The following is a 25,658-nucleotide window of genomic DNA, read 5'->3' on the forward strand; positions in this document are numbered from 1 at the left end:
CAGGAGGGGACACCCAATAGGTAGACGGGCCCGCTTCAAATGCCTCCAAGAACACGGACTCGTCCGAGGAAGACTTGGGGGCAGACCACCCCCCCTTATGCGGAGCATTTCCATGATGTCTCCAAAGGAGACATCCTCGGGGGTTGATCTTGGGGAGCCTTCCCCTTCCTCCAAATTTGTGTCTTCTGTGAGAGACTCGGGGGAGTCTATGTGCCTCCTTTTGCATGTATGCTTGCGAGGGGCATCCTCAGGGGGCTGTCAGAGGACCCCTCGCAAGTGGTGTCATGTTCCAAAGGAACAACTTGGGGCAAAGGAGTGGGCTGTCCCAGTGGCCGGATGGTGGAAGCCTGGCTCAGTGCAGATGGAGCGGGACGGGCGAAGCAAGTGCCGGGGGTCCGGAAACCCTCAACAGGGCCCTCTCCACTACATCAAAAGCCGAGGGGGAGCCAACCTCGACCAAAGGATCCGATAATCGTCTCCCCCTCGGATCCGAAGAGTGGATCGGAGCCAGCACTGAAGCACTCGGATCAGAGGGGGCAGTGCACTCCGACACCGACGGCGCCGAAGGAGCACTGATCCCCCCGGATCCGAAGCTCGGACCCTGGCTCCTAGAGGTCGGATCCGAAGCACTCGAGGGCAGGGTCGGATCCGAAGTACTCAGTACTATCGGTGCCGACCCACCCCCGGCTCCAAAGCTGCTCGGCTCCAACCGCTCCGAACCTGGGTAGCGGGTCGGAGAAGGAGCTATAGGTTTAAAGAAAGGGGTCAAGCTCCCCCCCAGAGGGGGGGGGAGGCAGGAGCACTCCCATCTGCATCTGGGCCTGGATGAACCTTCTCATCATCCGGTCCAGATCAGCGTCAGATAAACTGTACGTAGATCTCGACGAGGCTACCGAGGTAGGCCTTGAGTGCCTCCTCGATAGGACGGAGATCGGGTCTCTTCCTCCTCAGGTCCCGGTGAGAAGCACACTGGAGACCGGAGCCGAGGAGGGGGAGAACCAGCAGACAAGGAGGCCGGAGGAGAAGCCCGCTTGGCAGGCGGGGCCGAAACAGAGGTCTCGGCCCGCCGCTTATGGTGCTTCTCCCTCCGGTCCTTTTTTCTTGCTTCCCTCTCCTCCAAACCACTAGAGGGAGGTTGAGTCCCAGGTGGAGGAGGGGGAGCAGGAGAGGAGGGAACCGTAGACACGGTACCCCCTGAAGGAGCGGTAGCCAAAGCCGAGTCCGGGGGCAAAAGTCCTGCCAGGACCAGCTTCGACCTCCGCTCCTTCATTGCCCTGGGGTTGAACCCTGCACAAATGGAACATCCAGAAGTGAGGTGTTCAACCCCAAGGCATCGAACGCACCGAGTGTGGCCATCAGCAGGAGAAAGCTTATGGCCACACTCGGAGCACTTCGAAAAGAAAGCCTTAGGGGGTTCAGACATCCTAAGGATACTACTACTACTTTTACTTTTTTTTTGAAAAGTAAACAATAATAAAAGCTAACTAGCCAAGCAAACAAGGCCCAAACACACTCTACGCACCAGCGAGGGGAGGTATAACTAAAAGTTGTAAAAGTTATTAAAACTTAAAACTTTAAGCTATAAGGGTAGGGAACCTACAACTTTCACACAAAAACTAACTAAAATTTTTAAAATTTAAGACTTTTTAGTGAAAAAACAACCACTTAGCTGAAGAGCTCTGAAATCCAATCTGGTCACCAGCGCGGCAAACTAGATCTGGGTGAGGGGAGGAGCTGAGAGCTCGGATCCATAGCTGGAAAACCATGCCGGTTCGGATCCGATATCGGATCCATAACCCACAGGTTGCAGACAAATGAATCTCCTACTTCAGATCTACATTTACCTACCTAACACTCACACTACCTATCACTACCAAGACACACTGACAGCTTACAGGGGTAAGGGAAGAAAGAATCTTACCAAAATTACTGTGCTAACGCATCAAATATGAAAAAGAATAGCAGAGCCAAAAACTAAGTTGCAGACATGATTGGTGGGAAAGAAGATCTGGGGAGTTGATAGAGGAATGGAGAGTTATGGGTAAGGGAGGTTCAGCCAAACAGGCTAAAGACTTTCAAATTGGCCGCTGTCGGATCTGAAGTCCCACAGGTAGAAGCCAGATGGAGCAGACAATATCGGATATTCCGTTTGTTGGGCCTCCATAAATTATCCAGCTTAACAGAGGGAAACTTGGGGATATAGAACATTTTACTCACCCCTTGCTTATGTTTAACTTTGTCATCCCAGTGTTTAAGGATCCGATTAGCTGCTGTATCAAACATACAACCAGAATCAAGTAGAACATTCATAATTTCATTTTTTAAGGCATTAGAAAAGTTATGACTGTACCGTACCACCACGGATGTAACTGCTTTTGTAGAAACAGTACTAACCCCTTCCAAGGAACTCTTTAAAGAATGTACACTCAAGAAACATTAGAAACAATATCTTTTCAACACAGACTGTTGCTCAGCAGGTAACTATACTGCAAACTTGTCTAAACTACACAAACAATTCAACATAAACAACCACAAAGCCTTCTATAATTATATCAAGAATCTCCATGGCAATACCCAGGTTTGCTCTGAGTTACTGCACAATTGCACCTCTTATACTAAGCCAACAGACATTGCCAACATACTGGCCGACAGATTCAGTGCCAACATTACGCCCCCCCCCCCCCAAGGACCAATCACAATAACGGAGGAATGCCAGGCACTGTTCAATCACAGCTTCACCTCAGGCTTTGTCCCTACTGAATGGCGCATTGCTACAGTCCATCCCTTTCCATAACAGGGGAGCGACTACAGACCCTGGGAATTATCGTCACATTAGCCTAACGAGTCTGATATGCAACGCTATGGAGTGCATCATCATGGACCTAATTAACAAGGATATAGGGAATCTCCAAACTCTACAGCCCATGCAATTTGGTTTTGTGAAAGGTAGCTCATGCCTGCTCAACCTGGTTGACTTCTCTGAGTCAGTCACCAGAGCTGTGGATGAGAGCAAGGCAGCTCATACAGCCTACCTCGATCTGGCCAAGGCCTTTGATACCATTTCCCACTCAGGAATTATTGATGAACTCATCAAACTAGGCATCAACCCCTACATCACTAGGTGGGTTGCAAACTGGCTCACAGATAGAACCCACAGTGTGAAAGTAGCAGACTTCATGTCAGGCTACCAGCTAGTCATGAGTGGAGTCCCACAGGGATCGGTCCTAGGTCCTCTCCTGTTTGGCATCTACTTCTCAGAAGTCCAAACCAACACGGAGGGACTCTGGCTGACCAAGTTTGCAGATGACTGCAAGCTGGGAGTCATTATTAACTCCCCAAGTGATGTGGACATCCTACAGAATGGCCTCACTGAGACCAATGACAGGTGTCAAAACCATGGCCTTAAGCTTAATGCCAAAAAATATGTTGTCATGTCCACTGAACACTGAAGGCATTATAAGAGATCTGGGGACACAGACTGTGCCATTGTGGTCAGAAAATCCTTCTATGTGGCACATCTCATTACCAAGGGTTTTGCATCCAGGAAGAAAGTTGGCATGTACATCACTAGACACATGCAACAGCTACAGACAGACTCAAAAAACTCCAGCTAATCTCTGTCTCATATAGTCTACTAAGAGGCGATCTCGGCTTGACTTACAAAGTCATGTCTGACCTAGCTCGAATAGAACTGCTACATCTACAGAAATCCCAATCCCTCCGGACCACAAGCTCCAGCTACCTCAACCTCATTATCACACTCAGCAGAACATGCTGTGAGGGACAGAGTCATAACCCAGAGACTGCCCATGCTCTGGAATAGACTTCCCATACATGTCAAGCAGAGCACCTCACTGGCCCTCTTCAAAAGAGATCTTGATGAGTGGATGAGATCACTCCAGTGGCTCTACTTGATAGAGGCACTGATGCCAGGGCACTTCTATGGTCTATGAACATAAAACAATGGTGGTTAAACACCTCAAAGGGTACTATGCTGGACTGCACCAACTTCTTTCCTTGAGATTCTAGCCATGTGTCTAGCTTATCTGAAGGGACATGGCTTGATTAAGACAGTCCTTCTGTTGGAGGATGCTGCTGGAGACACAGCAGCAACATCCACAAACAAGGGGCTTAATTTCTTAAACACTTTTTTATTTTATTTACTTATTTAACATTTGTTTACATATACTGCGTTGGTGGTGCTGCGGTAGCATTGTCACCTCACAGTAAGACGCTGTCCTGTTCGATTCTCAGCTAGAGCGTCTTCTGTGTGGAGACATGCGTGAATGGATGTACCTTTGTTGAAGGTTGTGCGTCGGGGCCGGCAACTCGGCACGTAAAAATCTACTGCCAATCATTAGCAGACCGGAGTTCCACTGTGGCGACCCCTAACCGGGAAAAGCCGAAAGACACAACAACATTTAGCATTTGTTTACCAGGAAAGTCCAACTTGGAACAAAGCCAATTTTCAGTGGCAACCCAGGTAGAAATGCTCCAGATGTATGTCTTTGTAATGTGGGAGGAAACTGGAGTACCTGGAGATAACCCACACGAATGAAGGGAGGACATGCAGACTCCGCACAGAAGGCACTCCAGCTGAGAATCGAACCGGAGAACCTTTTGCTGTGAGGTGACAACGCTACTTCTGCACCACTGTACCGTAGGCAAAGAATCATTCAATATAGGAGATTTGTAAGCTTTCTTAAAAACATTCCCCAAACACTGGGATTAATGGAGGGAAGGTTGCCACATCCAGGACCACATCCTCCAAAAGATCATATAACCTTGCTGACCTTGGGAGCAGCCAAAGATTGTTCCCAACTGAATACATCCCTAAATCTAGCCAGCATTTGGGAAAAGAAAACATCTATTAGGGTTTCTGCACCTGCTCATCCTCAGAGGAGGCTGACTGATCAGGCGCAGACACTTCTGAAATGTCAGATTTTGAATCTCATTCAAAATCAGGATCCCTGGGTGGTTAAAAGGTGGTGTCAGCTTTACTCATAATCAGAGTCTGAACCCCATAATCAACGGCCTGAACAATGGATCTAGCTACAGCTGCCAAATCAGGTGAAAACCCAGTCATAGACTGTTGTCCTGTGATGAGAAGGATCTTCAGTCTCTGTTTTGAATGCATTATACAAATGGAAGAACACCAGGTGGAGGCATATCAACACTGGTAACAGTTTTTGCACCCCGACGTCCACTGAACCAGGCACTGGTACAGCTCTGAAGAATGTGTCTGACCCTCATGTCATGCACAGTTGTGGTACTACCACCAGACCTGAGGACCTACAGGCAAAAGAAAGGGAGTGGTTTGATATCCTGCTTAAGGTTACTGTGGAGTCAGAAGCTGTAGGCTGAGGCATATTTCTTGAGTTATTTCTATGCTTTACAGGCGCACAAGGGGTAGATGGCTGGAAGGGGCACCATATCGGAGCCCATCAAGCCAGGGGACAAGAAACTAGCCAGCTCAATACTAAATACTGGCTGCACGGTCAGCCCAGTAAAAAGATGGACAAATCTCACTATTCTCCCTCTAATCAGCAAACTAAAGACCATTTCTGTAGGGATACTACTCTGAACCCTTCACTGTGAAAATGACTATTTTCTGTAAAACAATTCAAAGCAAAAAATGCATGTACAAAGTCCCATTTTGTTAAAAAAGGCTAGTTTCTGTCCATATAAATGGATACATCCTAAATTAGTATTAGACAAGAAATAAATCATAAACTGATGAAAAATTCCTGTCAGAAATGTTTAACATACAAAATGGCACCAAAAGCAATCTGAAATCTATTTCTGTACTGGTTACTATTCTAAAAATTACACTCTATAAAATAACAGTCTCAGTAACAGTTCCATGTACAAAATACATATTAGCTTCAGTCAAAATAAATAAAATGTAAAAATGCCAGAAATGTTTAACATACAAAATTGTACTAAAAATCATAATTTAAATGAAAAAAAAATGTTTAAAATGCTGTAATCCTGGTCAGTCACCTCAACTAATTATCTCTCTCCAAGAAAAAAAAATGCAATATCAGCTGTTTCCTTGTCAAAACTTCCAAATGAAGTTTTTAATCAACAGGCCTTATTGTGCTTGTCAAAGTAAAAACAGAAGCATATACAAAATGTCTAATCAGAAATAAGTCAAAGCAGTGAAATACAGTTTTCAAGCACTGAGAGAAAAAGCAGGGTAAGGAATTAAAAATCCAAAAGGGGTTCCTATCTGAGCTGAGCAGCTGAAATATCCAGAAAGAGAAGCAGCCTTCTCACAGATCCTTTTCATACTGTGGCACACAAGAAAACTGGAATGGTCCTGTCTATCAGCCTGAAAGGCAGTTCCTCTACTCACAGGTGATTGGTCCATCACATCCACAGAGAGGCAGGGGGAGGAGCTCTGAGCTTTGGTAGACTGCCAGAGATAGGGGAAACAGGGCACTATTACCCATATGCTAGTAAGACAGCATGTTTGCTGAACATTCGAGGGATCTGGGACAGGTGGAGTTTATCAACCAGGACAAAATGAGCTGTAACAGTTTGGCTCTTCAACCAGGACAGAGGGAGTTGTGGCAAGTGAACATCTTCTTCCAGAACAGAGTAAGCTAGTGGGCAAGTAGGGATCATTATTCAGGAAAGAAGCAGCAGTGACAGGAAAGGATCATCATAAAAGAAGCTGAAGCAGTTGAGGGTTATCATACAAGGTGGAAAGCGCCTCTACCATGTAGGAATCCTCATGAAAGAGAGAGCTGCGGCAGGTGGAGATTACTCCCCAGGACAAGAACTGGGTCCAATGGGAGATCTTCACCCAAGAATATATTGTGAGCTGAGGCAGGTGGGACTCTTCATCCAGGACAGACAAAGCTGAGTGAGCTTCACACAGGATAAAGGGAACAGAGTCACACAGGATTCACCCAGGACATAGCAAACTGCATCAAGAATGAGATCACCACGCAGTGCAGCAGAGGGAACTGAAGCAGATGGAGGCAGTACTAAAATGCCACAATAAATGCCTATCAATAAGACAATGACATGGTATATTTCTCATCCAATCTTTCCTGCACCATTAGCGCTTTCTCACTGCAATTCAACTGATCTACAAAAACACAGAGAGACTCAATTTATCATCTCTACAAAGCAAAACAATTAAACAGACTTTCCCTTAACATACCAAATATTGCCTGTAGAAAAGGTTTAGAATGGCTAGCAAAATTCACCCTGGCAATTACAGGTACTGTAAAGGTCAGTTTACTTGGCACAGTTAAAATATTCCAAATATTCCTCACCCCTTTTCTTTTCCTGTTTACACATATCTGTTCCAACTAACTTTTACCCCATTGCTTGTCATGTCTTCCCACTCCTTCCCCGTTATATCCTCTTCATTTCTCTCAGCCTTATCCTGTACAGACTCACTTCCCATCTCCTTTCACTGCCCACAGTATTTGTCACTTAGCAGACTCCTCATTCCTATGAACTACCCCACCACCCTTCCCTCCCTCTCTTCTGAGATATGGCTTACTTTTTTCTTTCGTACCCCGCCCCCCATCTGTTCTTTCCACAACATCTACTGGATAATTACAGTAATTAAGCTGATTTCTTCTCGTTTTGTTTCCTGCATGTCTTACTCTCTCATAGCATTCATTTACACCATACTTGCAAAAGCTAACTGTTAATACAGTAGTCCATATGAATTCAGAAGCCATTTGTATATCCTTATAGAGTCATTTGCATATATCCTATGGACTCCACTACAGAGTCTTTCTTGCAGTTTTTACTGAATAGTTTGTCTATGTAAACTTTTTATCCTTTGCTTGGATACTGTTTGGGGTATTTTGCATATTTACGGACACCAGGCTGGGTTTTAAGCCCTGTGTTTCTAAAGTAGAGCCGAACAATCCACGTATGTTGTACTGAAGATGTCACAAAAATGACTACAGCCAGTTGGGGTTTGGATTTATTAGCCTTAATTTATCCATAAAGATTTAAAAGGTAAAATGTTATGGAACTTCAGAAGCCATGAAGATGAAACACTGGTAATGTCCTTAAGGGTCATCTGCATATATGCCATGGGTCTCCACTACAGGAGGTTTAAGGTACTATGCAGTCACATCTCTAACTCCACTCTCACTGTGCATAACTTACATCTGTCAAGTAAAGGACCAAGTTTACTGCTGATGCATTTGCAACTCTTGTGTATGTATTATTAGTATGAACTTTAATCGGTAGCAAATGTACAATATTTAATAGTAAACTCTCATCCTTACGTTTTCTTATGTATTAGGTCACTCAGTATTAGTTATGTACCAAATATTAAAGCACACTTTTCAATACATACATATTGTACACATGAATTCCCAACTGTTGCTTATTTACTGGTGACACACATACCTATTTTATTCATTTACAATTTTCCTGTGTGTTCATACACATACGTAAATTTCACAGCATGCTCAAAATTACATTTATATTGTGGTTTTGTGTAGTAAATTCTGTATGTCTGGCATTCTAAACAAAACAAACGTACACACATGCATACATATAACCCATAATGATCTCATTTTACAGAAGCCCAGCTCTTTAAGATAAGTACAGGCCAGTAATCGATAAAATAATCCAAGCTTTTGGAAATGAAATGCAACTTGACAGTATGGCACTACTCAAACTGATATTATACATTAGGGGAGACGTACCTTACATTGAGTAGGCATTGTATTGAAAATGGGAAAAGCTGGAACTGCTGATAAAACTTTACCATTTTTTCCTGCTCAAGACTGCAAATTGGGAAATTTGTCCTTTCCTCACTGTAGTGCAATCTCGAAGTTTGTATATATATCTAGCAGGTAGTGTTTGGGGGAGCAGGAGGGCAAAAGATGCATTCACCCCTGAAGTTGTGATAACTGAACATTTCAGTTAAATCATCAAAGGTCTGAGTACACGATGTTTTGAGGAAATGTCAAATACCCATATAAACAAAGAGAGAGAGAGAGAATGTGTAGAGCATGACTTCTGTGAGATTTCAGTAGTCATATGTCTCACTTCTATTAGAAGTAAATTCATTTCTACTTTCCCAAACCCTGAAAATATTTTTAGTCTACAGTACCTGACAAGCCATGAAAAGCTAACTAATGCTATTTGTTTCCAATCCATAGCCATCATGAAAGGCAATTTCCCCAAATTGCTTACAATGTAATGATCAGGCTTCTGAAACACACACATTATAAGCCCTTGGTATATGTCCATGTACAAGACATTAACTACATGCCTCATTGTCCAATGGCTTATTGACCAGGTGGAAGCACTTTAGCACATGTGACATGGCCTCTCATCACAGGAGACAATTTTTTTTCTCTTGAAGATGTTCTCACTATCGTGAAGAATTCACCAATCAGCTGACTAGCTCTCAGCACATGTCTATGGAGAAGCACCAGAGGAGCTGGCTGCATATCCAGGCATGCTACTTAACTCCGTGAGGTGACCTGGTTATCCAAGGAACCTACTGGAATCTGCCATTTTCCCCTGTTAGCCTCGGACCTTCATTTCATTTTACTTTGTTTCATAAACTCACATTTCAACTCCATTAAAAAAGATGGGTACAACTCCTCTTCTCCACTAAGCTTTCAGGAGACTGGCTACCTTCCACTGATCTAAGGAGCTACAACACATGCACAGCTGTAGGGTTACAGGGGTTACAGACAATGAACCTCTTTTTCCATAGTCTTCGTAACTGGCATGCTGACCTGGAATCCCGACTTGCTGGATTAGCTTTTACTATTGCTTCATCCTCCGAGCTGCTGTCGTCATCATCTGACTCTTCTGACCGTAGATTTTTCACCATTGTGCGTAAAGGACCTATGGAACAAATAAAAACATTGACCAAAATGGTTAACAGCAACCAAATGATGACTTTTAAAAAAGCATCTGTGCTTTTCAAGGCATCAATTAACAGACCATGCAATAACTGAAGCCGTATGCTTCATGATGTGCTGCACAGTATGCTGGTGTGAAAACATGCACAAGGTCGGGGGGGGTCTTTTGCAGTAGCACAACAATGTAGGTTTCTACCCAGACATCAGCCAATCATCCAGCCAGCCCTTCGTGCAGATGAAAGTCTCCCTCTCGTAATGTAAACAATCACACTGGTGTCTTTTTTTGGCACGGCTTAGTATATAACCACTACAAAGCAGATGTTACCCCAAGTCATCCTTTCACCTCTTCGAAACAGTTAGCTGTTTGACATTATTTTCCATGTGCAATTATTTTCTCATATTGTAAAGTAAATAACTGATGTACTGTGAAGGCTCTGATAATTCATTGTGCAATCATATCTCCAAAAGGATAATTAAATAAATATCCTTGGACAGATAACTCATTCCAAAGTTTGTGTCTATGTTGTTTAAGGATTTGAATGATAATTATTAACACTTGCACCACTTCAAAAAGGCCACTGAAATCAGAAGAATGAAAGTCTTAAAAAACACACTGGCTTTAAAAAGAAAAGAAAAAAAAGGAGAAAAAGGAGACTAGCAAAAAAGAACCCTCTAAAAGTAAAAAAGTAGAGAGAGTAAGAAAAAATCAGACAGTGTACTGTTCAAGAATGGGTTATGAGAACCAGAAAAGTATAAAAAGGAAACAAAAATGTAAAAACTTTCCTCTACTATGCTGAAATATACTGGATAGTACTGAAACGAAAAGCACAGAATGTAATACCGTCTCTGAAGAAGGCATACAAAAGCTGATCACTGGGGATAAAGGACAAAAAGCCCAAAACACAAAGAAGTCATGGAGGGACCATCTACCAGCAGAGCCAGTTATTTTTGAAAAATAATCTTTTGCAACTTTAATCAAAACAGAATCCAATAACAAAGTATTGTCTCCTGCATTCACCATCTGGAACCTTCCCATACAGTGAGGAACAATGACCCCAACATGATTAACAGACTACTGATAGCCACAGTTTACTAAAAAGTTTCTGAGGTGGTTCAGGCAGTCACACAGGACACCAAAAGGCACATCATAATAAACTTCCTTAAAATGCCTACTTCATTCCCAAAGATTTAGTGGTAAACTAGGGAAAGCATGCCCCTTTTCTTTTTCATCATGAAACAAGGAGACCTTCTACATAGTGTTAATCACCTTTGGGTTTTGACACATAAATTAATGAATGCAGCTCTCTTCTTATTCCCCTCTTGTGTACGTCTCCTTTAACAAAATGATGATCAGCCTCGTGCCTAGACTATGCCCACCCTCAATCTATTCACTTCAAGACATTACAAGGACAGTCTGGTAGGTCCCAGATTTGCAGCTTTCAAGCCCCAAGCCAGACTCTGGCAAACTTTACAGAGACCCAACTGACATATAAAAGTGATTTAAAATCTTCAAAGCAAACAGTAATTATCTTCTTGTTTTTGACAGAGAAAGAGAATTGTTACTACCTTAACCCTCCCCTCTAATACAGACTCTAGGCCAAAAGAAATATCTGGAAAGTACAGTCATGTGCACATACTGACCATAACAGCAGATATTCAGATATCAGGTTTACTGCTGCAGTATAATTCAGTACACGTGGGATAGACATCCATATTTATGACCTGACTTCTAGAGCTCTGGTTGCTCCCATAATTCCGCTAATTTCCTCCACACACTGAACAGCAGTATGATGCATGGTAGAAAAGGGAGGGCAGTGTGTGTAGTCTCTTATTCTATAGATAAGTCATCAATAAGTGTACCTGTAAAATTTGAGAGGTTAGCCAGATTTTGGATTAGGCAGATGAGCTCTGCTACACAGAGGAAAGTGGAATCTAGCAGACCCCTCTATTACTCCACCAGGGAGTAATTAATGTAGCAGATGGTGTTCCCCAATCCCACTCCCCCACCCCACTGTGTCCCTTAGACAGGTGATTCTAGGAATGACCCTCAAAAGGAAAAAGAAGGACTTCCCTTCCACCGGGGAGAGCTGGGGGGACCGGACCATAGTGCAGCAGTGATCTTCATATTTGAATACATCATTACAGTGAATATGCTCATGCAAAAGTTCTAAGTTCCTCAAAAAGATTGTTATGCAGTATTACATTACATTTAAGAGTACTAAAGAGATTTCCCATATAGTGGGTGGGATGACCATAGATCTGAAAAGGAGGTATCTATGTGCCCTGCAAAACAACTGTCACAAGCACACTTTGCTCTTAGAGTATGTGCTTAGTTTACAGTGCTTGGAAAATATGTGACTAGTAGTCCAGGTACGTGCCTCACCAATACTCTTCTGACAAATTCCCGAAGAAGGCAGCAGTAGTATTTGCTTTCCTAGTAGAATGAGCTCTGACCAGCCCTTGTAATGTCTCACCTTAGGAAGCATAACAGAAGGAAAAGAAGTTTATTAGGTTCTTTGATAAAGTCTGATTAGATACTTATCCATCTTGCCCCACTTCCATGAATCATACAAAAATGCTGGTCTGCTCGTCTCAAAACTCTTGTTCTTTCAGTTTAGTACTTCAAAAGTTTGTACACAACTTCTGGTCAAGATGGGGACCGGACAAGACTTACTGGTGTGGCCCGTTCTTCTCCATTTCATAGTTTTGGTGTAAAGTAGCTATCTCTACAGCTATAAATGGGAGTTTTCTTATGAAAATGTTGTCAAAAGTCTTGATTTTAGCAGTAAGCATTTGTTTCATGTCAAGGAAAAGTTGCAAACCTGCACACAAAAGGAATATCTCTGTCAGTGGATGTCATGAGGTATGGCTTGCCTGTAACATAAAACAAATTAGCCAAGCTGTTTTCTGCTTTCTGGGACAATCCTATAACATCTAACTCTACTTTCAGCCTTGGCTACTCACATATACCAAACTTTAGCTCAGCTGCAGGAAAACTTTATTCTTTTCAAAAAAACAGGGAAAAGATCTGAGTGAAGATGATCAGAAACAGAAGGGACGCCAACAGCCCATTCAGATTATATGACAGAAGTGATACTAATCTTAACAAGATGAATCACCGTACAACTGCAGAGGCTCAAAGTGACCTTTAAGAAGCAAAGATGACAGACTTAGAAGACAGAATGAAAAAGAAAACTATACGATTTTTTTTTTGGCATTCCCAAGAGAGAACATGCCTCATGTGGCACACAGGTAGAGTAAGCTTACAAAATGGACTATGATAACAGCTAAGGTGATTAACTAGAAAGTTCATAGGGTTTTTCTTCCCAGTCTCTCAAAATGAAATGCCTTGATCACGTCTGGTAATATCTGAACCTCGTGGCTTAAAGGATAATGTTTTCCCATCCATGATGTTGCTGTTATGGTGAAGCACAATCAGATTTACTGCAATCACGATTACTGAGGAGAAACCAGGTGGAAATGTGTTACTTTCAGGCCAACAATAAAGCTTTGCATGCAGCTCAACTGGAGATTCAGGCACCATTACACAGGGCAACTGAGTTTTCCCACCAGGTAGAGTGGTCAAATTCGACACTGCAGAAGAGGCAGAGACAAGGTTAGGGCAGTCAGCTGTACCTGCAGACCAGATATCAGAGCTGAAGGATAGGCAGAAGGACAAGAAAATCTTGGAAGTGAGAGACCATCAGCTTCAGATGCGATCAGAGGCCTTTCATCTGTTCAGGAGGAGGATGCTGGTGAGACAAAAAGGTAGCAGTAGATTCTAATATAGCCTCTTTATTAAACTGCTATGATTAGAAACAACACCTTTAAAACTCTCTATATAGACTTCTCCACTATTGCATCAATTGTGATTCAGTCAAATAAGTTTGCAGTCAATAGTGTTCAGCCTTTTGTGACTCAGTCAAATGACATAGGACCCCTTATACTACAATTAGGGATGGCAAGATGAAATAACCATTTGACTGAACAGACTTCTCTTTCTCCTCTAGTCTTTTGAATACTTCTTTGATGGGGGGGGGGGTCCAATGAGTACTTCCTTAGCAAAATGTGAATTTAAAAGCTGCCTCATGATGACATCTGATAATGTATTCTTAGCCAGTCAAGGCATCCCCTTTAGCATAGGAATCGGCATCAGCAGCCACATTTGATGTGGCATGCCTGCCAACTTTCACAGCCATTTGTGACAGCCTGAATAATCTTCTCCATAAGTGTCTTAAAAGATAAAATCAGCCATTGAGTCTTCCATTTGTTTAAGGAAGCTTGACACAGAGGCATATATACTTTGGCAATTAACTAATTCACACCAATAGTACAACTTCTAAATGCTCTAGAAACACATCTACTATGCACTAATTACAAGTCAGCACTCCTGCTTAATCTATACAAACAGGAGCAGGCTCATAGGTTACCCTGCTATTCCAGATGAAGACTTAAAATGCATGAGACTCTGAGTATGTATGTGTGTGTGTGTACATGTGTGTGCTCATGCGCAAACACACACACACGCACACACAAGCACACGCACTCACACGCACACACACACAAAACCTAACAATACATCTTCACTCACTTATCTGTTTATTCTCCAAAACGTACCTCATTGCTGTGTGACACTTCCACTGTAAATTATCACTTGGTTAATCTACCAGCTTACAACACTCTTGCTTCAAAACATTTAACACTGTGCTGTTTAATTTTCAGTAGGTACTGTCACACCCACATCCTCAACATGGTCTTCAGTGCTACTTCTCACGTTGCTCCCCCAAATGCAACACAGATACCGCATAACAACCAACTAGCTTAACAGAAGTCTTTGCTGGTTATTGCTGTGGCCGGTCTTTCAAACTGCTTCTGCCCCCTTTAGTTTATGAGCAGGGCAATGGAACCATTTGCATTTCCTGAAAAAAATGATAAGGTTGATTAGGAGGATATATGAGGGATTGGAGGTGAAAATTAAGGTGGCTGAGGTCCTCTCTGGTAATTTCTGCTTGAGCAGAGGAACCAGGCCGGTGTGTCCTCTCTCCAAATTAAGGGACTCTAAAGCTAAACCATATAAAGCTAAACCATATTTTCCTAAGTATAATGGAGAGGTGAACGTTAATAACAACTATAATAATAGTAAGTTAAGAGTACCTTTTTATTATTCTAGCAATGTACATACTTATTTGAATATTGTCAGGAAGCATTGGGACATCTTGAAAACAGATAATGATATCAGGGATCTGATAGACACAGAACCTAAGTTTCTATTAAAAAAGAGTAAATCATTGAAAAGACAGTTGTGCTACCCAAAAATGAAGAACAGGGTCAGTGATGTCGAAGAGACCATTCCACGTGGCAAGTGTCTTTCTGTAAGTATATAGATACCAGCTTACAGTTTGAACATCCAGATCTGAAGAGAACATACAATTTTAAGGCCTCAGCTACATGTGAGACTCAGCATATTGTTTATTTGGCACATTGTGTGGAATGCCGAAAATTCTATGTAGGGAATACCGATAGGTCCTTAGAGAGAGAATACATGAGCATATCTATTCTATTAGTAAAAAGAATAAGGTAAATGCATTGGCTAAACATATCATGAGGAGTGAAGAGAAACACATTTAAATTTTTGGCCCTAGGAAGGACCTCGGACAACATTAGAGGTGACTTACGTAATGCCACCGAGGAGTTAGAAGCCAAGTAGATAGTGAGGTTGAGAGCAGACACTGGCCATGGGCTTAATGAATATGTCCCAATACGACCTAAATTGAACTGCAGACCACTTTTTAGGTAGTACATGGCTAGTTATAAGTTTTATACATGTGAGTTTTTTTAAAAGTGAATTATGTTAATGTGTTGATATGTGAAAGTTTGTTGTGTGCATTTTAGAAACATTAATGTCTGATGCTAATTTATGTCACTGATGGCTTTAAATGTGAATGAAACCTTAATTGGTGTATCATGTGACTATGTATAAGAAGTGGGAATCATTTTAATTGATTTGTAAAGACATCTGAAGATGTGGGTTTTACCTACGAAAACGTACGTGTTTTATTAAACGTTTTGATACTGGGACATGAAGTCATCGCTGAGTCCTGCTGTTTTATTTGGAAAGTTGGACTTGTTTTATATACAGGACGTGGTTACTCAGCAGCATCGTTGGCTGTTTTGTGCTTCCTATTATTTTACACCTGACAAAACCAGAAAGAGACATTACAGTGTTGTATAACATTTTAAGACAGTTTCAAATCTTTTTGGGATACAAAATTAATGAAGTTAAAACAAAGGCAATAGTAGAAAATTATGTACCCACACACAAATTGGTTCAACAATATCCATATTTATGGGGACATGACAAAATTAAATACTTAGAGGAGTACGGATTAAAAACAATTCTGGTGTGACAGCTATAAGGATATGTGGGAAGAGACTAAACAAAAGATAATGCAAAAACTGAGGAAAAAAAATGAGAAAATCGAAGCTTTGTTATATGGCTATGGATAGGAAGATACAAGCAGTCAAAATGTTTTTAGTTCATTTAGTCTTACACACAGGTCGGGCATACTTTTATTAACCAGAGGAGAAGTTGTGGATAGCAATTAATAAAGAGATGAAGTACTTTACCTGAGAGGGGAAGACGTCAAGAGTCAAGTGGGTTAAACTGATTCTTCCAGTAGAACAGGGCAGATTGGGATTACCTAATTTGAAGGGGTATTTCAGAGCTATACAGTTAAGACTCCTATACATAAGCACAAGCAGGAAACTATAATTCAAAGCAGAAACGGATGATGATGAAATGGGGAAAGCTCAAGAAACAAGGAGAAACTGGGATTTTGGATGGAGACCTTTAAGGAGAATAACAATAACCATACAGAATATTATATTCATAAAGTAGCAGAAAGTACTCTGAGAACTAAGCCAACATGGGAATGGAGAAAGAAGATTCTGCAGATAGAAATGACTGAAATTAGGAATATCGAGAGTAGGAAAACAACCAAAACAACAAACTAAAAAAAAACTTACTGGAAACTCTGCCACAGAATACACAACCAAATACAATAAACTGTTTATTAAAACAAATAATGGAGACAACTGCACAGGGCCGCATAACTAGTTAGCATGGCGGAGTCTCATTCATTATTGGAATTAACCAGACAAATCGCTCCACCAACTAAGAACAGCCACACACCACAAGACAGCTTGACAGCTCTTTCTCAATTCTGTGGGTGGTGATGCATGGCCGTTCTTAGTTATGCAGCCCCATGAGTCATCTCCATTACTTGTTTTAATAAACAGTTCACCATACTTGGTTGTGTATTCTCTGGCAGAGTTTATAATATAGACAATAGGCAATTTATTGGAAAAAACTTGCAAAGGAACCAATAACTAGAGAGAGCACGGTAATAAATATATATGGATATGCAACAAAATCTAGAAGATTAAGGATTTTTGCTTGGAAATGTTTACACAGATGATATTTTTATACTCCAAATAGATTCCAGAGAATTTTTCCTCAGGTAGATAGCAAATGCTGGAGATGTGACAGGGAAGAAAGAGGTACTTGGTTACATTTTCTGGGAGTGTGGTGGGTTGGTGGACTTTAAGGATTCCCTGCAGGATGCACTGTCGGAGATGCTGGGTGGGTGGATTGGTGTGACGAGGGAGATTTTTCTGAGCTATGATACAGAATTGGAATTGCCTAGACATGCTAAGGCCTTGCTGTGTCTAATTATGGTGGCTGCCAAAAAAATAATTACTAGAAAATGGAAATCAAAATCTAAACCAACTATATTAGAAGTACTGAATATAGTAACAGAGATAAAACAACTGGAAATGCTATCTTTAGAAAAGGGTAGGAGGAAACTAAATACGAAAAATGGGAGTTGTGGGAACAGTACATAAAAGGGAGGAATGAAGTTTAAGAGAAGACAGGACTTAAATGAGGTATGAAATATTTGATTGAAAATAACTGGGTAGATTATCAGTGATGTATAGTGGTTGAAATTTGGAGTGTGTCAGTATAGTTTGTGATGTAATATGCTTGCAACAAGGATTGTGTTGGTGTGGTTTGTTTTCATTTGTATAAATGTATAACAGCTTATGTAATAAGTGATGGTTTAATAAAGATGTTTAATAAAGATGTTTCTTGTTTAAAAAAAAAAGGCAGAAATTGAATAATTTACATAATGTTGCTTATGTTATATGATACATAGCAATATATGTGATGTATGTGTGTGTGTGTGTCTTTGGCTTTTCCGGTTATGCCACAGCGGAACTCCGGTCCGCTAATGATTGGCAGTAGAGTTTTACATGCGATGTATAATGTTTGTTAATGTTAATTTAATACAATTTGATTACTTTTGTATAAATGTAAATTTTCCTATGTCACAAGTGATAATTCAATAAAGGTGTTTAAAAAAAAAAAAAAGTTTGCCTGTAAGACAACCCTGCTTCCTTGAAGCATATGTCCCCCAACAGGTTTTGGGGTCTCCACCAAAAATATGGAGCATATGCCCCTCCCCTCCCACCTCAGAAGAGGTGGGTGGGCATAGCCCCCTTCATTACTTCCTCACCCCTAGTTAGCTTCTGCAGCACTGGGGACTTCTGATCAATCCTAAGTCATCCATTTCATAACGAAAGATTTAGCCCTCAACACTATGGAGCCATCCTTTGGTTTCAGATTATCAATTCAGTATACCTAAAAGCCTGACCAACGTCAAATCATGCTCCTGTTTTTTGTTCGTTCCCATACAAGTAAATCATAAAATTATAATGAATCACAATATTCACGCTTTCTACAACTATTCTACATCTCTTAAAATTTTCTAGTCGAGATGAAACTCCATAGAACAACCTGACAAACATGCATCTTCCCTGTGGCACAATGAAAGTACACAACCGTGTGCTTGCTTTACCAAGCTTAATCTGCCAGAAACTATTAGCAATGACCGATACAGAAAAGTATCGGCAATGGATATATAGTTGGCACAATCTCTTCAAATGACAAGATAATGCTCTCTCAGAACCACTTTATTCAGGTCCTTTGGAGTCTACGTAAATTCTGACATTGTCCTTCACAAGTGTAACCATTCAGCAGGCAAAGAATGTTTCACAGTCACAACTACATCCTTCTAAGCTCTTCCTTATAACTATAGGGTTTCTTCTAGATATATGGATTAATTGCAATGCATCTGGAGATATTTTTATATGCTACTCTCCTTGCAAATATCCTAGCCCTGCGAATAAATCTGAACACTTTAGCAAAATATCATCACGTGCATTAGATTCAATTTCGCTGCAATTTATCTGCTCAGGTTTCTACATGCTTGCTAACTTTTAATGAAGTGCATATGACACATTCTCAATAGCATAAGTAAAGACTTTCTGGAAACAAAGTAAACTTGTAAAGCCATTTCCTTTCCAATCATGCTGCAACCTTCAATGCTCGTATGCTGTAAGTTTGTTTCACTATGCTAAGCTTCTGATATTAAAAATGACTCAACATACTTACATGCTTCACTGTATTATCTAAAGATAAACTCTTAAGGAAGACTTTACATTACTCTTGCAGTTATGAGGCAGCCATTATGAACCCACACGCTTTACTTTGGGCCTTGTATAAGTCAAGTACAAATCGATCTACCTGCACTGGCTAGAAACATTAAAGCCTTAAAATGCAGATTCTGACAAAATATTTCAGTCAGTTACAGTGTCTAAAAGTCCATACTCATGTATTCTTTTCTCACAAATAACTGATCTCAGTACCCTCTAAGCGACTGTACTGTACTCGGTTTCTGCATTTCTTCATTGTCCACTAATATTATCCTTTTTTCTCATTCTTAGTTTAAATAAGTAAATTCTATGCAATGCTCTTATTTCATATTGTATATGAGATCTTACTAAAAGATTCTTGCCTGTACAAAAACTGCAGCTCTGATAAAAATGTTACTCATTTCTTTTTCCCATGCTTCTAAGCATAGTTAATATGCAGGGCTTTGATTTCAGCTGTACAGCTCTTTCTATGCACCACCCTTGATTTGTATGCCACTGATTCTATAATCGCACACCTGCACTTTGTGCTCCATTCCCACATTACTTTCAGCCACTGTTTTGATCTTTCACATTTTTATTTCCTCTGTAAGCCCTCTTAACTACATACTTTTAATTTCAGTTGTGCAGCAAATATTCGGTGCTTTACTTAAAAACAGTCCACATTCTCTCGGCACTCTTCTCAGAGAAATCCAGAAAACAGAAATAATTCAAGCAAATACACTGTGGGGGTCTCCTTGGTCAACAAAACTCCATTTAATATTGCAAGCAAACTTTTTCTTTACCGAAAACAGATCTCTCTCTCTTGCCTCTGTAGATGGTCAAAGCCCTGGAATCAACAACATGAAAAAAAACAAAGCTTGAGTTCTTTTGCCAGAGTTTGACTGTATAGTAGTTCTCTAGCATATCTGTCTAATTCACCAAATTCACAGGCTTTTGTTCTCTTCCCTAAATTTGGTTGCACACATGCATCAGCAGTGTCCTCGTGCTCCTTGATTACTTGTGAAAAGAACAAATGTTACAAATGGTAGGCTTTTTTGTTCACAATATGCTTTATATTTCTCAGCTCAAAGTTTTTGATACAACACTTCCAGCATTTTGACAAGTTACCTTGCAGCCTGACAGACAGTGATGCCGGTAGGGGAATTTATCTTTTAAATGACTGGAGATTTCAGAGTTAAAACAAACAAAAATAAATAAATAAAAAAAGACTGGGGGTTTCAGTGTTTTTTGCACAATACTGTGAGAAACGCATGATTTTAAAAGTAAAATATTTCCTAAAAATTCTGCAAGGTAAAAGACATGACAATAACACATTGAACTCGTACTGTTTCTCACAGTGGAAAATATGCTCTTTACTCCTTTGTGCATCCAGTAATCCAAATGCATATCTCCCATACCATGGTCTTGTTTATTCTTACACATATGCTACTTCTACTGAGGTATTTAAAGTAAAGTGAATGTGTGTGAGTCAAAAGTGAAGTTAACACTTCAGAACTTCATTGCAAGTTGTTTGTTATGGCAGATCACACAAATGTATCTTAAAACCATCACCCTTTCTTAAAATTATATTCTACAGAGGGTTCCCGGGGGGGGTTAATGCATCTACTCTACCAACCTGCTGCACATTGTTCAGCAAAATGTCCGTTTTGGAAGAGAAATGAGACTAGGAAAGAGAGCCCTGCTGCGGGTATCTGTCCTTGGAGATTAAGGACTGCCTAGTCCTGTTACTACTGTGGCTGCATTTTTCAGAGCACCACAAAAACATTGGCTTTCCTGAAATCTCTGATTCTTAAATAAAGCAAGAATGCTCAAAGACAGAGATCATTTATTAGTGGTTCTTACTGTCTATGGATATCTATGAACTAGTATCCACCTAGGACACAGCTGTTTCTACCACATTCTGGCTGTGTTGCAGATCCACATTCCCAATGTCTGCTACCAGAGGCACTTTTCAACAGATGGGAATACAGCAGAAGACGTGCTAAGTCTAAACGTGGGCAAAGGAGTACCTCATCAGAGCCACAGATATCAGGACGATGCTGTGCCGCTGAAATTACTATGAACTTTGGCTGTATATTCTGTTATCATCATTTTCGTGTGGATTTTAAAACATTAAAATTAATGTTCATAGGGGAAAATGTGGTGGTTCTACCATAGGTAAAGCAAATATTGAAGGTGACGGACCTTAGTTTAGGCAGGGACAGTTCCTAATTTACACTTTTGACCTTTTCTGGCCTTTGAAAGCTTCCCCAAATGTATCACTATTTGCAAACAATTTGCTAACAATTAACACAAAAACAATAAAGAGAAAAAAGCTGTCCTAAACTGGGTACCTTCAGCTCTCACTGAGTCACTTGGAAGGAACTGACAGACCAACGGCCAATCACCTTTTGCAGCAAATACCTGAAAATGGTGCTGCTTACTTTCCCTTTTCTACTGAGCATAATGATGACATCTTCAGCCTGGGTACAAGGCCAACACCACTGTAGGGATGTCTAAAGCTCTAAAAGCCAAGCTGGATCTATGCATCTATGATTAATTCCCAAGCACAAAAGATTACATTACAATGAACAAAATTGATTTAAATATCCTCAGATTTGGCAGTTAGGACTGTCAATTACCTAATGCATACACACAGCGTCAACACTTCCATCTTACAATAAGCTGAAACAATTCAGGATTTCCAATTGACAGATCATGAGATCATCACAGGCAGAATGTAAGAAAATACCACTGTTGTTGGTATGTCCTAATGCAGAGAAAGCATTTGACAGAGTAAGGTGGGACTTTATGAGCTGGGCAATGGAAGCATTTGTATTTCCTGATGAAATTATAAGGTTGATTGGGAAGATAATATGAGGGACCGGAAGTGAAAATTAAAGTGGGTGGGGTCCTCTCTGATAATTTCTGCTTGAGCAGAGGAACCAGGCAGGGGTGTCCTCTATCCCCTTTGTTATTTGCATTATATTTAGAACCACTGGCAAAGAAAATAAGGGACTCAGAAATTCAAGGATGATATTGGTATGGTAGTCAAGAAAAGATGGCTCTATTTGCAGATGATATTAATTTTATACCTGACAAAACCAGAAAGTGACATTACAGTGTTATGGAACACTGTGGGTCAGTTTCAGAACTTTTTAGGATAAAAAATTAATGAAGCTAAAACAAAGGCAAGATCGGTAAATTATGTACCCACACACAAATTGGTTAAGCAAATATCCATATTTATGGGCCATGATAAAATGAAGCATTTAGGATTATGGATTAAATGATTTGGTGTGGCAGCCAAGGATGTGTGAGAAGAAACTAAACAAAAGATAATACAAAAACTGAGAAAATGGAAGCTCTGTTATATGGATATCTATAGTAATACACAAGCAGTTAAAATGTTTGTAGTCCTTTTAGTCTTATACACAGGTCAGCCATATTTTTATCAACGAGAAGAGACGTTTTGGATAACAAAGAAGAAAGAGCTGAAGGATTTTATCTAGTAGGGGAAGATGGCAAGAGTCAAATGGGATAAACTGGTTCTTCCAACAGAGCAGGGTGAATTGGGATTACCCAATTTGAAGGGGTATTTCAGAACAACACAGTTAAGGTTCCTATACATAGCACAAGCAGAAACTACAATTCAAATTGAAAAGGTACAATGATGAAACTGGGGATCTCACGGAACAAGGAGAGACTTGGATTTTGGATGCAGACCTTCAAGGAGAATAACAATAATCACACAGAATATTATATTCATAAAGTAACACAAAGTATTCTAAGACCTAAGCCAATGTGGAAATGGAGAAAGGAGATTCTGCCGATAGGGATGACTGCAATTAGGGATACAGACAATAGGCAAGAGGGGCTGGAATTTATCAGAGAGAACTTGCAAAGGAACCAAGGTATTGGAAGCAAATAACTAGCGAGGGAAGGGTAAAATAATGAGAAGCCGCCAAAAAGTTATTTGGACTGCAGATTAGAAATTGCCTTCCATATCAAGGATTGATATCAGTGTAGGCAAAGAGAAAGAAACAGTAGGGTCCTAAATGAAAGACCAACACTGGCAGAATTTTTAGTAGAATCTAGAACAGAAGATGCCATTAAAAGAAGGAATAATTAGTAGGGCATACAAAATATTGCATGAAAACTATAAGAATCAATCAGACGAGGTTAGAAAGGATTGGGAAAGGAATTCACAAGGAAACAATGGGGAGATGTATGCATATCTCCCAAACATGCAATAAAGTCTAGAAGATTTAGGATCTTTGCTTGGAAGTGTTTACATAGGTATTATAATACTCCAAGCAGACTCCAAAAAATTTTCCTCACATATACAGCAAATGTCGGACGTGTGATGGGGAAGAAAGAGGTAATTGGGAACACGTTTTCAGGGAGTGTAATGAGCTGGTAAACTTTAAAGATTCTCTGCAGACTGCTCTGTCAGAGATACTGGGTGAGCAAATTAGTGTAACTAAGGAAATCATTTTTGTGCTAGGATACAGAATCAGAATTGGCTAGGCATAGTAAGGCTTTTCTGAATCTAATTATGGTAGCTGCCAAAAAAACAATTACTAGTAAAATGGAAATCAAAGTCTACACCAACTTTACGAATATAGTAACAAAAATAAAACTGGAATTGGGATCTTTAGAAAAGCGTAAGAGTATATTACATAGGAGGAAATGGGAATTGTGGGAACAATACATGCAGAGGAGGAACAAGGTTTAAAACAAAGGCAGGACTTGAATGAGTTATGTAATGTTTGACAGACATTGCCTAGATAAGTGATGTGCAATGTTTGCAGCTGCAATTGTGTCAACGTGGTTTGTAATTTATGTTAGAACTGCAATTGTGTCAGCATGGTTTGTAATGTATAATGTTTACAAGTGGGAAAAATATGGTTATTTTTCATTTATATAAGTGTATGATTGTCTATGTCATAAGTGATAATTCAGTAAAAATGTTTGTTGTTTTAAAAAAAAAAGTTCCTAAAAGATAAAAGGCAGAAATTGTGCATCACAAACTTACAAGGAAGTAGCCACCTCAATATCTTCCAGGCTGCAATATTTATACACATTTCCCGTCATCATTCTGTTCTTCCCTGTAGAAATCATGATTTTGGTCTTCTTTTGTGTAAAATCATTACATCAGCATAATTCTTAGTTATTTTGCTTTCCTACAGCAAAAATAACTAGTTCTGCTACTTGTAAAGGATAAGGGCTTAATTTCATCAACTTAGTGGCAATAGAGCACCAGCACACATGATTGTCGTACATCTCTTACTGTCTGCATTTTAATGTCTGCTTTCTTTTTGCAATTCTGGTGAGCTACTACTCAGAACTGTACTATGATTACATTATGTGACCTGCTAGCTCAGGAAATGCAAAAGGTTGTGTCTTCAAACAGTAGATTAATGCAATTTCCTGCCTCCAGTGTGGCTTAGTGATAAAGTAGTTAAGAAAATTACACTTCAAAAGATACTTTCATGTCCTTACATCCCCACTTTGTATTCAAAAAGGCCATGGAAAATGCACATGGCACAGATTATATATATATATATATATATATATATATATATATATATATATATATATTACTAGCAGGAGCTAAGCAGAACAAGAAAAAAAAAACAGATACAATTTTTGAGTCAGTTTTCTTTAGCTTGGCATCAGCCCTGGTGCCACAATGCTTTTTGCCCCAATACCTGCTGATCATAAAACCTCCCCAAGTCAGACTTGAGACGGTTCCTTTGATGGGGATTGTACTCTGATCCACAAGGATAGGAGCCATTCGGGGTCTTTATTCAGGCAGCCATGATGCTTGCTTATTTCCTTGCTGGAATGCTGATAATGAAAACATTTTAACTTAGACCCCACCGTTGGGAAGAGGAAAGTATAACCTGCATCACTGTGCGAGTCCATAGTACCTTCCCCTTTGCAAGCAAACACACCATCACTAAAGGCTACTACCCAGAGGAACACACACACATCCCAGGTCACATGCCCACACTCTTCTTCCAAAATAGCCTGCTCATCTTCCCTGCGCTTTACATCAGGCACTTGAGTCGCTAATCAAACTCATTTTGCTTGGGTTGTAGTCAAGACTGCATCTTTGCAGGCCACATGGCTGCCTTCCAGCACAGTAGCTTTCTGTGTAAGGAATATGTACCTGGACTGCATAGCCACTCTGAATGGCTGCTATGTATATGGCAGTGTTTTGGGATAGCCACTGTTCTGAAGTTGTGT

At 40.4% G+C, this 25,658-nt stretch overlaps 1 protein-coding gene across 1 annotated transcript in view; it reads right to left on the reverse strand.

Annotated features, from left to right (window-relative positions):
• Positions 1-25,658, reverse strand: part of MLLT1 (MLLT1 super elongation complex subunit) — a 767,946-nt gene that overhangs the window by 123,224 nt on the left and 619,064 nt on the right. The window contains exon 8 of the mRNA XM_044090764.1: positions 9,741-9,852. Within this exon, the coding sequence (XP_043946699.1) occupies positions 9,741-9,852 (112 nt within the window). The remainder of the gene's footprint in view (positions 1-9,740; positions 9,853-25,658) is intronic.

The sequence above is a fragment of the Protopterus annectens genome, chromosome 13.part0, assembly GCF_019279795.1.
Source record: "Protopterus annectens isolate FY-2018-M chromosome 13.part0, PAN1.0, whole genome shotgun sequence".
Lineage (NCBI taxonomy): Eukaryota > Metazoa > Chordata > Ceratodontiformes > Protopteridae > Protopterus > Protopterus annectens.